Here is a 15,500-nt window from a genome sequence, read left to right as displayed (position 1 = left end):
TTTGACATTACTGTACACTCACCGGCCACTTTATTAGGTACACCTATCTAGTACTGGGTAGGACCCCTTTTTGCCTCCACAACAGCCTGCACACCACTGTTTTAAATGACTGTTATTTGAGCATTTGTGTCCTTTCTGTTAGCTTGAATGAGTCTGGACATTCTCCTCTGACCTCTCTCATTAACAAGGTGTTTTTGCCCACAGAACTCACTGAATTTGTTTATCGCACCATTCTCTGTAAACTCTGGAGACTGTAGTGCGTAAAAATCCCAGGAGGGCAGCTGTTTCTGAGATGCTGGAACCACCATTAGTGGCACCAACAATCATACCACGATCAAAGTTGCTTAGATTACGCATCTTGCCCGTTCTAATGTTTGATAGAACAACAACTAAAGCTCTCTACTCTATGTACTCTTCATATTGAGTTGCAGGCAGCCACATTATTTGCTGTTCGAAGGAGCAGGCTATTTTCTTTAACACCTAATTAAGTGTATGTATACATTGCTTTTGTGGTCAAAGGAATGGCAGGGGACTAGCACCCCTTCTGAGAGGTGTTTGTGGGCCTCGTTTGAGAGGTGTGGGGGAACGTGGTAGAGCACAAGGCCAGGGACCAAGACAGCGGCAGCATCAGCAAAGAGTGTCCAATGAAATCCGAGCAATAGTTGTAGACCATGTCGTAAATCATGGCATGACAATGACTGAGGCAGCTACAATGATTCAACCAAACCTCAGAAGATCAACCGTGGCCTCAATCATCAAAACTTTCCGCAATGAGAACCGGTAAATCTTCAGCATGAACTAAACATTAGACTACTCTCAATTGTCAAATGACTGTATACTGCATGCCAATGTGTACCACAGAGTAGGTGATGTGACTAAATGTGTTCTTACTGTAATTTTCCCTGCAGAATTGAGACTAGGCCAAATCGGGGAGGCAAAGGCAAAATTCTGACTGACCAACAAGAGCGGGCTGTGGTCAATTTGGTTCGGGTCAAAAATGATATTCGCTTTACAGAAATTCACCAGCACATCTTGGACAATGATATTTTCAACAATGTGGAAGCCATAAGTTTGCCGACTATTGCGCACATGCTGAAAAGGCACCAGGTGTCTCTAAAACAGCTGTACCGTGTGCCTTTTGAAAGAAATGACTGAGTATGCTCAGGTATGTTCAGTTTCAAGATGCCTGTTGTGAAAAATTCCCCAAAAATTCTACATCATTGTAAGCAGTAATTCTCTTTCTAAAATTTATTTTTAGAGGGTGATGGAGCTGGATGCTGAAGAAAACTGTCACAAATTCCTATTTTTGGATGAGGCAGGCTACAACCTGTCCAAGACAAGGAAGAGAGGCCAGAATTTCATTGGCCCGTGGGCAACCATCCAAGTCCCTGGACAGCGTGGGGGCAAACATCACCAGGTGTGCGGCTATATCAGAAGATGGTGTGGTGGGACGCAGACCTCGTATTGGATCATATAATGCAGCTCTCCTTGTAACCTTCTTTGATGAGCTAAAGCAGGTCTGTAGAGCTGATTGTTGACCTATGTCACGTGTGGAATAATATCAGGTTCTACCATGCTCAAATGGTGCAAGCATGGTTTCAGGCCCATCCACAATTTACCACCCTGTACTTACCCCCATACTCTCCTTTCCTTAACCCAATTGAGGAATTTTTCTCCACATGGAGGTGGAAGGAATATGATAGGCGCCCTTACGAACAAGCCACCCTTCTCCAGGCTATGGATGACGCATGCAATGACATCACAGCAGACCAGTGTCAGGCCTGGATTCGCCATGCCCGAAGAGTCTTCCCTAGATGTTTAGCTAATGAAAACATCCATTGTGATGTGGATGAGAACCTGTGGCCAAATCCACAAGACAGGGTTGATGGAAATATAGAAGTACAGTAATCAATCATTTGTTTTGCTTTTTACAGTAAGCCAGGTGAGGAACACTGCAGTTGACATCTGGTTTTTACAGTAAGCCAGGTGAGGAACACTGCAGTTGACATCTGGTTTTTACAGTAAGCCAGGTGAGGAACACTGCAGTTGACATCTGGTTTTTACAGTAAGCCAGGTGAGGAACACTGCAGTTGACATCTGGTTTTTACAGTAAGCCAGGTGAGGAACACTGCAGTTGACATCTGTTTTTTACAGTAAGCCAGGTGAGGAACACTGCAGTTGACATCTGGTTTTTACAGTAAGCCAGGTGAGGAACACTGCAGTTGACATCTGGTTTTTACAGTAAGCCAGGTGAGGAACACTGCAGTTGACATCTGGTTTTTACAGTAAGCCAGGTGAGGAACACTGCAGTTGACATCTGGTTTTTACAGTAAGCCAGGTGAGGAACACTGCAGTTGACATTTTACTGTCAATGTTTTTCTTTTTTGTAGCTAATAGTTTTTGCTTTGATTCAAAGAAATTTTAGAGTATTTCTTAAAAAATTGTCAGATTTTGTTCAATTACTCCACTGTGCCTGTAGTATTCTCTATACTAGTCCTTTTACAGTGCAGTTGACGTTTTACTGTATTTTTTTTGTGTAGCAAATTAAAATTACAACTATGTTGTCATTTTATTGTATTTCTTTGATAAATTTCAGATTTTGTTCAATGTTCCACTGTGTCTGTAGTATGCTCTACTAGTCCTTTTACAGTGATGTATTTATGTGGAGTACCATAATTAAACATGTATCACATATTTTGTACTCCAATATTTAATGATTGTACGAACAACTACACAGTGAAATGATCGGTATCTTGTGTGTGGGTGATCTGAATTAATGTTCCTATGGTATTTCATGATAACTTAGTTATTTGAAACAATGATTCTGCAAGTGCAAGATGTTTTAAAAGATATGAATACCCAATGCAATGTTTTGAACATTGGACAGCCTGTGTTACAAGTGATGACCATTTTGAGTTTTGTGTCTAGAAAAATGACCACAAGGTTCTGAAATTAGTGTTAAAATGATTGCAAAAAACTGTAAATCAGCAATTATTTTTCTCAATCTCATGGCAAACCCCCTGTCCCCACCCCATCCCCGCCCCAAAAGATAACAATCTGTACGGAGGGGAGACCACTGGAGGTAGGTGCGCCGAGGCATAGATTTGGTAGTCCAGCCCTGCAATCAGGAGTGGAAGTGAGATGTGTGTGTGTGTGCGTGTGCGTGTGCGTGTGTGCGTGTGCGTGTGTGTGTGTGTGTCTTACCCTCCAGTTCCCTGCTGAAACAGTAGACATCGAACAGCTCATTAGCATCTCTTTTCCCATAATTCCTCACACCAGATGAGTATTCCTGGTGTCCATAGCAACCAAGCTCTGGTGACTGGATAGGATAGCTGTGGAGATAGCATTATTAGGATCAGAGCCAGAGGAAACTAGCCTGCACTCCAATGTTAAAACTATCAAACAATGGTTGTCCCCCAAACAGAATGTAGTCTGAGTTTTTCAAAAAGTGAGTGTTTGGGTGTGACTGGGGCGGCTCTGTCTGTCTGTCTGTCTGTCTGTCTGTCTGTCTGTCTGTCTGTCTGTCTGTCTGTCTGTCTGTCTGTCTGTCTGTGTGTGTGTGTGTGTGTGTGTCCTCACCGGACAGTCTGGTCAGAGAGCCATCCGGCAGCACAGTTGGAGTAACCGTCATGGAATGCTGCCCACAGCTGGTTGGGCGTGGCGATGAGGGCGGAGTTCTCCTGACAGGCCCACTTAGCGTCATCAAATGAGAGGGCGTAACGGTCGCTAGGAGACCAGTAATGGAATACCACACCTGAGGAGAGAGACGGTGAGGTGACGGACAGACACATTCTCTCTCTCTCTGCCTCTCTCTCTCTGCTTCTCTCTCTGCCTCTCTCTAGCTCTCTGCTTCTCTCCCTGCCTCTCTCTCTCTCTCTTTGCCTCTCTCTCTCTGCCTCTCAATTCAATTCAAGGGGCTTCATTGGCATGGGAAACATGCGTTAACATTGCCAAAGCAAGTGAAGTAGATAATATACAAACGTGAAATAAACAATAAAAATGAACAGTCAACATTACACTCTCAGAAGTTCCAAAACAATAAAGACATTACAAATGTCATATTTTATATATATATATACAGTGTTGTAACGATATACAAATGGTTAAAGCACAAAAGGGAAAATAAATAAACATAAATATGGGATGTATTTACAATGGTGTTTGTTATTCACTGGTTTACCTTTTCTTGTGCAACAGGTCACACATCTTGCTGCTATGATGGCACACGGTGGTATTTCACCCAGTAGATATGGGAGTTTATCACAATCGGGTTTGTTTTCAAATTCTTTGTGGATCTGTGTAATCTGAGGGAAATATGTGTCTCTAATATGGTCATACATTGAACAGGAGGTTAGGAAGTGCAGCTCAGTTTCCACCTCATTTTGTGGGCAGTGTGCACATAGCCTGTCTTCTCTTGAGAGCCATGTCTGCCTACGGCGGCCTTTCTCAATAGCAAGGCTATGCTCACTGAGTCTGTACATGGACCAAGCTCTCCTTAAGTTTGGGTCAGTCACAGTGGTCAGGTATTCTGCCACTGTGTACTCTATGTTTAGGGCCAAATAGCATTCTAGTTTGCTCTGTTTTTTTTGTTAATTCTTTCCAATGTGTCAAGTAATTATCTTTTTGTTTTCTCATGATTTGGTTGGGTCTAATTGTGTTGCTGTCCTGGGGCTCTGTGGGGTGTGTTTGTGTTTGTGAACAGAGCCCCAGGACCCACTTGCTTAGGGGACTCTTCTCCAGGTTCATCTCTCTGTAGGTGATGGCTTTGTTATGGAAGGTTCGGGAATCGCTTCCTTTTAGATGGTTGTAGAATTGAACGTCTCTTTTCTGGATTTTGATAATTAGCGGGTGTCAGCCTAATTCTGTTCTGCATGCATTATTTGGTGTTTTACGTTGTACACGGGGGATATTTTTGCAGAATTCTGCATGCAGAGTCTCAATTTAGTGTTTGTCCCATTTGTGAATTCTTGGTTGGTGAGCAGACCCCAGACCTCACAACTGTAAAGGGCAATGGGTTCCATAACTGATTCAAGTATTTTTAGACAGATCCTAATTGCTATGTCAAATTTGATGTTCATTTTGATGGCATAGAAGGCCCTTCTTGCGTTGTCTCTCAGATCGTTCACAGCTTTGTGGAAGTTACTTATGGCGCTGATGTTTAGCCTGAGGAAAGTATCGTTTTTTTTGTGTGCTCTAGGGCAACAGTGTCTAGATGGAATTTGTATTTGTGGTCCTGGCAACTGGAGCTTTTTTGGAACACCATTATTTTTGTCTTAGTGAGATTTACTGTCAGGGCCCAGGTCTGACAGAATCTGTGCTGAAGATCTAAGTGCTGCTGTAGGCCCTCCTTGGTTTTATTGATTTATTTTTTACTTAACCTTTATTTAAAAGTCAGTTGGGGACAGAAGCACCAGCTCAGCAGCAAACAGTAGAAATGTGACTTCAGGTTCTAGTAGGGTGAGACCGGGTGCTAGAGACTGTTCTAGTGTCCTAGCCAATTTGCCAAGCTGCCAAGCTGCATCCCTGTCTCACCCCACGGACCTGTGGAAAGAAATGTGTGTGTTTTTCCCCCAACACCACTTTCCATGAATTTTTATAGCAGGCCCCATGCCAAATTTAGTTGAAGCTTTTTTGAAATCAAAAAAGCATGAGACTTTGCCTTTGCCTTTGTTTTGGTTTGTTTGTTTGTCAATTAGAGTGTGCCGGGTGAATGATTGGTCTGTCGTACGGTAATTTGGTAAAAAGCCAAGTTGACATTTTCTCAGTACATTGTTTTCAATTAGGAAATGTGAGGATTTTTCGAAGGTTGCTGTTGACACATATCTCACAGTAGTTATTGGGGTCAAATTTCTCTCTAGTTTTGTCGATTGGGGTGATCAGTCCTTGGTTCCAAATATTGGGTAATATGCCAGAGCTGAGGATGATGTTAAAGAATTTAAGTATAGCTAATTGGAATTTGAGGTCTGTATATTTTATCATTTCATTTAGGATACCATCAATCCCACAGGTCTTTTTGGGTTGGAGGGTTTGTATTTTGTCCTGTAGTTCATTCAATGTAATTGGAGAATCCAGTGGGTTCTGTTCGTCTTTCATAGTTGATTCTAAGATTCGCATTTGTTCATGTATATGTTTTTGCAGTATGTTCTTTGTTATAGAGCCTAAAAGATTGGAGAAGTGCTTTATTCATACATTTCCATTTTGGATAGATAACTCTTGGTGTTGTTGTTTGTTTAGAGTTTTCCTATTTTCCCAGAAGTAGTTAGATTCTATGGATTCCTCAATTACTTTAAGCTTATTTCTGACGTTCCTTCTTTTTCCGTAGCGTATTTATGTATTGTTTTATCTCTCTCTCTCGCTCTCTCTCTCTCGCTCTCTCTCTCTCGCTCTCTCTCGCTCTCTCGCTCTCTCTCTCTCGCTCTCTCTCTCGCTCTCTCTCTCTCGCTCTCTCTCTCGCTCTCTCTCGCTCTCTCTCTCGCTCTCTCTCGCTCTCTCTTTTTCTTACTCTCTTTATCTCTCTCTTTATCTCTCACCCCCTCCCCCTTCTATTTTCTTTTTTAATCAACACCACCCGGACACACACATACAGTGACTCTATTCACAAAAAATAAATAAGTACTCTATTCACTAGGGGCTGTTTTAGCAGGGTTCCTGCATGAAACAGCCACACACAGGTTTGTGTTGCGATGCCAAGTGTGTCCTTGTCTCAGCCAAACAGATGGGAGCTTGTATAAGCAATTAAATCATTAGGATGTTAATTCACTCATGAAGGTCACCCAATGAAATGTTACTCTCCATGTGGCAGTGTAAGACACTAAATGAGATGCTAATATCAACATTGGAATGTAGCCACGGTGTTACAGTATGTGGAGTATTTTCTAAGCAGGAGATGTGTTCTCGCTTGGGTTCATTCCTCTGCATTTACAAATTCAAATTTAAATGGCTTTATCAGATAAAGGGAAAAAAATTATACTCAATGAGTAGTAACATTTAACAGGACACTTAAGTAAGGACAATGATGAAATAGTACATACTATTATATATATTTAAAAAGTAGGGCTAAATCATGCACATCAGATGCAGTATATACAGGGGCAGTCGGAAGTTTGCATACACCTTAGCCAAATACATTTAAACTCAGTTTTTCACAATTCCTGACATTTAATCCTACTAAAGATTCCCTGTCTTAGGTCAGTTAGGATCACCACTTTATTTTAAGAATGTGAAATAGTAGAGAGAATTATTTATTTAAGCTTTTATTTTTTTTCATCACATTCAAAGTGGGTCAGAAGTTTACATACACTCAATTAGTATTTTGTAGCATTGCCTTTAAATTGTTTAACTTGGGTCAAATGTTTCAGTTAGCCTTCCACAAGCTTCCCACAAGTTGGGTGAATTTTGGCCCATTCCTCCTGACAGAGCTAGTGTATCTGAGTCAGGTTTGTAGGCCTCCTTGCTCACACACGCTTTTTCAGTTCTGCCCACAAATATTATATAGGATTGAGGTCAGGGCCTTGTGATGGCCACTCCAATACCTTGACTTTATTGTCCTTAAGCCATTTTGCCACAACTTTGGAAGTATGCTTGTGGCATCATTGTCCATTTGGAAGACCCATTTGCCACCAAGCTTTAATTTCCTGACTGACGTCTTGAGATGTTGCTTCAATATATCCACATAATTTTACTTTCTCATTATGCCATCTATTTTGTGAAGTGCACCAGTCCCTCCTGCAGCAAAGCACCACCACAACATGATGCTGCCACCCCTGTGCTTCACAGTTGGGATGTTGTTCTTCGGCTTGCAAGCCTCCCCCTTTTTACTCCAAACATAACAATGGTCATTATGGCCAAACAGTTATATTTTTGTTTCATCAGACCAGAGGGCATTTCTCCAAAAAGTACGATCTTTGTCCCCATGTGCAGTTGCAAACCGTAGTCTGTATTTTTATGGCGGTTTTGGAGCAGTGGCTTATTCCTTGCTCAGCGGCCTTTCAGGTTATGTCGATATAGGACTCGTTTTACTGTGGATATAGATACTTTTGTACCCGTTTCCTCCAGCATCTTCACAAGGTCCTTTGCTGTTGTTCTGGGATTGATTTGCACTTCTCGCACCAAAGTACGTTCACCTCTAGGAGACAGAACACGTCTCCTTCCTGAGCGGTATGACGGCTGTGTGGTCCCATGGTGTTTATATTTGCATATTATTGTTTGTATAGATGAACGTGGTACCTTCAGGTGGTTGGAAATTGCTCCCAAGGATGAAGCAGATCTGTAGAGGTGTACAATTTTTTTTCTGACACCTTGGCTGATTTCTTTTGATTTTCCCATGATGTCAAGCAAAGAGGCACTGAGTATCTCAAACAGGCCAATAGAAAGAAAAGATTAGGATGAGCAAAAGAACACAGACACTGGACAGAGGAACTCTGCCTAGAAGGCCAGCATCCTGGAGTCGCCTCTTCACTGTTGACGTTGAGACTGGTGTTTTGCGGGGACTATTTTATGAAGCTGCCAGTTGAGGACTTGTAAGGTGTCTGTTTCTCAAACTAGATACTCTAATGTACTTGTCCTCTTGCTCAGTTGTGCACCGGGGCCTCCCGCTTCTCTTTCTGTTTTGGTTAGAGCCAGTTTGCGCTGTTCTGTGAAGGCAGTCGTTGTACGAGATCTTCAGTTTCTTGGCAGTTTCTCGCATGGATAAGCCTTCATTTCTCAGAACAATAATAGACTGATGAGTTTTAGAAGAAAGTGCTTTGTTTCTGGCCATTTTGAGCTTGTAATCGAAACTACAAATGCTGGCGCTCCAGATACTCAACTAGTCTAAAGAAGGCCTGTTGTATTGGTTATTTAATCAGCACAACAGTTTTCAGCTGTGCTAACATAATTGCAAAATGGTTTTCTAATGATCAATCAGCATTGTAGAGGTGAATCCAGGCCCTGCAGTGCCTAGCTCCACTCCTATTCCCCAGGCGCTCTCTTTTGACGACTTCTGTAACTGTAATAGCCTTGGTTTCATGCATGTTAACATTAGAAGCCTCCTCCCTAAGTTTGTTATATTCACTGCTTTAGCACACTCTGCCAACCCGGATGTTCTAGCTGTGTCTGAATCCTGGCTTAGGAAGACCACCAAAAATTCAGACATTTTAATTCCAAACTACAACATTTTCAGACAAGATAGAACTGTCAAAGGGGGCAGTGTTGCAATCTACTGCAAAGATAGCCTGCAGAGTTCTGTCCTACTATCCAGGTCTGTACCCAAACAATTTGAACTTCTACTTTTAAAAATCCACCTCTCTAAAAACAAGTCTCTCACCGTTTCCGCCTGCTATAGACCACCCTCTGCCCCCAGCTGTGCTCTGGACACCATATGTGAACTGATTGCCCCCCATCTATCTTCAGAGCTTGTGCTGCTAGGCAACCTAAACTGGAACATGCTTAACACCCCAGCCATCCTACAATCTAAACTTGATGCCGTCAACCTCACACAAATTATCAATGAACCTACCAGGTACCTCCCCAAAGCCTTAAACACGGGCACCCTCATAGATATCATCCTAACAAACTTGCCCTCTAAATACACCTCTGCTGTTTTCAACCAAGATCTCAGCGATCACTGCCTCATTGCCTGCATCCGTAATGGGTCAGCGGTCAAACGACCTCCACTCATCACTGTAAAACGCTCCCTGAAACACTTCAGTGAGCAGGCCTTTCTAATCGACCTGGCCGGGGTATCCTGGAAGGATATTGATCTCATCCCGTCAGTAGAGGATGCCTGGATATTTTTTAAAAATGCCTTCCTAACCATCTTAAATAAACATGCCCCATTCAAGAAATTTAGAACCAGGAACAGATATAGCCCTTGGTTCTCCCCAGACCTGACTGCCCTTAACCAACACAAAAACATCCTATGGCGTTCTGCATTAGCATCGAACAGCCCCCGTGATATGCAGCTGTTCAGGGAAGCTAGAAACCATTATACACAGGCAGTTAGAAAAGCCAAGGCTAGCTTTTTCAAGCAGAAATTTGCTTCCTGCAACACTAACTCAAAAAAGTTCTGGGACACTGTAAAGTCCATGGAGAAGAAGAACACCTCCTCCCAGCTGCCCACTGCACTGAAGATAGGAAACACTGTCACCACTGATAAATCCACCATAATTGAGAATTTCAATAAGCATTTTTCTACGGCTGGCCATGCTTTCCACCTGGCTACTCCTACCCCGGTCAACAGCACTGCACCCCCCACAACAACTCGCCCAAGCCTTCCCCATTTCTCCTTCTCCCAAATCTGCTCAGCTGATGTTCTGAATGAGCTGCAAAATCTGGACCCCTACAAATCAGCCGGGCTAGACAATCTGGACCCTTTCTTTCTAAAATTATCTGCCAAAATTGTTGCCACCCCTATTACTAGCCTGTTCAACCTCTCTTTCGTGTCGTCTGAGATTCCCAAAGATTGGAAAGCAGCTGCGGTCATCCCCCTCTTCAAAGGGGGTGACACTCTTGACCCAAACTGCTACAGACCTATATCTATCCTACCATGCCTTTCTAAGGTCTTCGAAAGCCAAGTCAACAAACAGATTACCGACCATTTCGAATCTCACCATACCTTCTCTGCTATGCAATCTGGTTTCAGAGCTGGTCATGGGTGCACCTCAGCCACGCTCAAGGTCCTAAATGATATCTTAACCGCCATCGATAAGAAACATTACTGTGCAGCCGTATTCATTGATCTGGCCAAGGCTTTCGACTCTGTCAATCACCACATCCTCATCGGCAGACTCGACAGCCTTGGTTTCTCAAATGATTGCCTCGCCTGGTTCACCAACTACTTCTCTGATAGAGTTCAGTGTGTCAAATCGGAGGGTCTGCTGTCCGGACCTCTGGCAGTCTCTATGGGGGTGCCACAGGGTTCAATTCTTGGACCGACTCTCTTATCTGTATACATCAATGAGGTCGCTCTTACTGCTGGTGAGTCTCTGATCCACCTCTACGCAGACGACACCATTCTGTATACTTCTGGCCCTTCTTTGGACACTGTGTTAACAACCCTCCAGGCAAGCTTCAATGCCATACAACTCTCCTTCCGTGGCCTCCAATTGCTCTTAAATACAAGTAAAACTAAATGCATGCTCTTCAACCGATCGCTACCTGTACCTACCCGCCTGTCCAACATTACTACTCTGGACGGCTCTGACTTAGAATACGTGGACAACTACAAATACTTAGGTGTCTGGTTAGACTGTAAACTCTCCTTCCAGACCCATATCAAACATCTCCAATCCAAAGTTAAATCTAGAATTGGCTTCCTATTTCGCAACAAAGCATCCTTCACTCATGCTGCCAAACATACCCTTGTAAAACTGACCATCCTACCAATCCTCGACTTTGGCGATGTCATTTACAAAATAGCCTCCAATACCCTACTCAACAAATTGGATGCAGTCTATCACAGTGCAATCCGTTTTGTCACCAAAGCCCCATATACTACCCACCATTGCGACCGTATGCTCTCGTTGGCTGGCCCTCGCTTCATACTCGTCGCCAAACCCACTGGCTCCATGTCATCTACAAGACCCTGCTAGGTAAAGTCCCCCCTTATCTCAGCTCGCTGGTCACCATTGCATCTCCCACCTGTAGCACACGCTCCAGCAGGTATATCTCTCTAGTCACCCCCAAAACCAATTCTTTCTTTGGCCGCCTCTCCTTCCAGTTCTCTGCTGCCAATGACTGGAACGAACTACAAAAATCTCTGAAACTGGAAACACTTATCTCCCTCACTAGCTTTAAGCACCAACTGTCAGAGCAGCTCACAGATTACTGCACCTGTACATAGCCCACCTATAATTTAGCCCAAACAACTACCTCTTTCCCTACTGTATTTTATTTATTTATTTATTTTGCTCCTTTGCACCCCATTATTTTTATTTCTACTTTGCACATTCTCCCATTGCAAATCTACCATTCCAGTGTTTTACTTGCTATATTGTATTTACTTTGCCACCATGGCCTTTTTTGCCTTTACCTCCCTTATCTCACCTCATTTGCTCACATCGTATATAGACTTGTTTATACTGTATTATTGACTGTATGTTTGTTTTACCCCATGTGTAACTCTGTGTCGTTGTATGTGTCGAACTGCTTTGCTTTATCTTGGCCAGGTCGCAATTGTAAATGAGAACTTGTTCTCAACTTGCCTACCTGGTTAAATAAAGGTGAAATAAAAAAATATGTATATTTTTTTTAAATGATTAGCTAACACAACGTGCCATTGGAACACAGGAGTGATGGTTGCTGATAATGGGCCTATGTAGATATTCCATTTTTTTTTAAATGCCGTTTCAAGCTACAATAGTCATTTACAACATTAACAATGTCTATACTGTATTTCTGATCAAGTTGATGTTATTTTAATGGACAAAAAATGTGCTTTTCTTTAAAAAACAAGGACATTTCTAAGTGACTTGAACTTTTGAACGGTAGTGTTTATAAACATATACTACATCTGATGTTCATGATATAGCCCTACTTTTAGATGATTATAAAACTACACTGTTTGACAACCCAATAGGTTTATTCAGAACAGATCAATCTGAAACCATCTGTGTGTTTTTAGCTGCATTTCATGGAAGAGCAGTCACAGGCCAGTTGTCATTGGTATTCAATCCATGCACTTAATTACAGTGTTACGGACTATTGGCCTGTTAATATGAACCCATCATGAAAATACAAAGAGAAGCAGAGTGTAATATTGGGACACAAACTCCAAATTGAATACATTTCAACTCTATATCTGACATGGTACAGGTGGCTTATTTTTTTGCCCATAACTAAGTGTGTGAGGTGTATACTTTTCTTCAAATTAGATTTGTTTAATACTCACAAGAATCTGCCCTGATATAGTAAAAGGTTATCAAGTAAAAGGTCACAATTTCCCACTGAGGTGTCTAAGATGTTATTAACGATCATTTAAAGGGACAAATAGGTTTTTAATCCACAGTATTTTAATCCACAGTTCCTTTAGCTTATATATAAATATACATATTTTCAGAAGTATTGATAAAGTCTACTCCAAGGTTGTAGTAATTTACAAAATAAACAAAAGAATTCCCAGACAATACTTATAATACTTGTTGCATACCTATTGGGAACAATCCAGACGTGTTGTATTGTATTGGGGAAAGAACGGATTCTCAGCTTCTGAATCACAACAGCAATGAACCACTCACCTGTGACCACAAGGGGCACTATGTCTCGCTCGTAGTCATCTGCAACCACAATCTGACAATGGTAGGTGCCTGTGTCGTTGCTACGGAGGCCTGAGATCTCCATGGTAGCATTTAGGTTGTTAGCAGCATATCCAAGCAACCTGACCTGGCCAGCGAAAGCCTTATTCACCTTCACCATATCACCTTTGGAAAATAATGAAAAGTAAAACTTTCTATGAAAGTGTATAGACCTTTTCAACTGTCAAAACAATAACCCTCTCATCATTTTGTCATAACAAATTAAGCGTATTACAAATAGCCAAATATGGCATGTTTAAGTCCATGTTGATTGAAACTAATATCATTGAATCACTAGCTTTAATTTAAAAGAAGCAGGACCATCCATACTAAAGCCTTTTCCCACAGTCAAATTACCTTGTGGCCTCATGGGTGGAATGTTATCAACATTTGTAATAATTTCCTAATTAATAAACATTCTTCTTTTTTTTTACACCGAAAAATTTCATTCTTCTGTGATGTATATAAAGTGTAATATTAGGATGAAAACTCAAAATGTAATACATTTCAACTATATCTGACATGGTACAGGTCTCTTCTTTCATTTTTAAGCCCATAACCATGTGTGTGAGGTGTGTATCCTTGCTTCAAAGTAGATTTGTTTAAGACTACCAAAAAACGCTCTGTGTGAACCTGATTTAGCCCACTGGAGTAAAAGGTTAAAGGAAGTGAATAAAACCGCTCAACACCGAACCCCATGGAGGAAGTTAGTGAATGACCTAAGCTCCACAAAGAGCAAAAGGGTTTAATTCAATTTACATTACTTACCCTTCGCTGAGAGAACCATCTGCTCCAGTGGACCCCCCTCTCCACCCTGCGGTATCCAGGTTTGGGTCCACTGGATGTGGGGAGGCTGGCTGGAAGGGCTGAGCTCACTGGGCTGGAGGGTGAAGACGCAGGGGAGGTGGGCGATGCCAGCCAGGGGCTCTCGTATGGTAGGGTGGGTGACTCTACGCATGTTCACTATGGAGGATGCCTCGCTCATACCTACAGAAAGGAGATACAGGAAGAATGACAGGGTCATGAGTTGAAGGAAGAAAGGAAAAAGAGAAAGAAGGAGAGGAAGTCTCACAGAAATAGATTTCACTCCTATGGGTACATCTAACATGGCTGCCTGTCCACCCACCACAGAACATTTCTCTTGAATGGTATTTTCCCTTCTAGTAATTATATTTCTATGGAAGGTCTTCAGCGTTCTGTCAGTAGAGGAAGAAGGGTTAGTGTGACAAGGACATGTTCTGTCAGTCTGGTCTATTGAGAGAGGAGAAGACGAATGAGAGGACCTGAGATTCCAGGGAGGCATCTGTTAGTTAACCAGACTGAGATTCATTAGCAGCATAACACCACTCAGGGAACGTTCCGGAAACCAAGAAAAACTCCAGTCCCAATCCACCACCGTGTAGAGTCACAGACATTTGCAGACATGCACGGTACGCACGCACACAAACACACACAGACACACTCATACATACATACAAACATACACACACATGCACGCGCACACACACACACATTTGACAATTGGCTGGCTAGACAGATAATTAATTCAAATTTCAGTATGTTAATTTCATCACACTCATATCTGCACTCACACCTGCTCTCCAGTCACTCTCTCTCTCTCTTTCTCTTGCCCACTCCCTCTTTTTGTCTCACCATCTCTCTGTTTCTATCCCCCTGCTATCTTCCTCTCCTATATCTGCCCCTACAGTCGCCTATCTCTATCCCCCACTCTGTCCTTTCCTCTCTTTTTGATTGGATGTAAAAGGGTCTTGGACGGTGTTGTCGCGCAAAGCGTCAGGGTTCATCGCTCTGCAGATAGGTATCAGTAATTCACTCAGTCCAGTTGCCATGAGATACAGCCTCAGGGTAACCATGGAAACATGAATACCGGTAAAGACTACCTACCAACCCCTCCCCCCTCCACCCCACTCATCTTTCTGACTTCCCCCTTAAATCATCACCATCTGGTAGAAATACAGTTCCTACCTTCTAACAAAAACGATTATATTTTAAGGGGATTTTTTTATTCTGAAATGATTTCTCTGAAGGCCCCCCTTACTCACTCTACATAGTCATGTTTTGGAGAACATAGTACTAGTGTACCTAAAATATTTTAATTTAACATTTTAAAAAGTGATACCTTAACATGGGTGTTTGCCATCAGTCTCAACACAAGACATCTACAAACACCATGGTAGTTATCCGGTAGGGCTGTGACTTAAGTCTGCT

General features: G+C 42.3%; 1 protein-coding gene across 2 annotated transcripts in view; it reads right to left on the bottom strand.

Annotated features, from left to right (window-relative positions):
• Nucleotides 1–15,500, bottom strand: part of ncana (neurocan a) — a 136,728-nt gene that overhangs the window by 53,540 nt on the left and 67,688 nt on the right. Inside the window, exons 4-7 of one of the 2 annotated variants that reach the window (XM_036986389.1) lie at nt 14,040–14,258; nt 13,215–13,397; nt 3,580–3,754; nt 3,205–3,332 (exon numbers count right to left, since the gene is read on the bottom strand). In XM_036986389.1, the coding sequence (XP_036842284.1) occupies nt 3,205–3,332; nt 3,580–3,754; nt 13,215–13,397; nt 14,040–14,258 (705 nt within the window). The remainder of the gene's footprint in view (nt 1–3,204; nt 3,333–3,579; nt 3,755–13,214; nt 13,398–14,039; nt 14,259–15,500) is intronic. The other variant, XM_036986391.1, reaches the window with a different exon arrangement.

The sequence above is a fragment of the Oncorhynchus mykiss genome, chromosome 8 (assembly GCF_013265735.2).
Source record: "Oncorhynchus mykiss isolate Arlee chromosome 8, USDA_OmykA_1.1, whole genome shotgun sequence".
NCBI classification, from domain to species: domain Eukaryota; kingdom Metazoa; phylum Chordata; class Actinopteri; order Salmoniformes; family Salmonidae; genus Oncorhynchus; species Oncorhynchus mykiss.
This window is presented reverse-complemented; position numbering and strand designations above follow the sequence as displayed.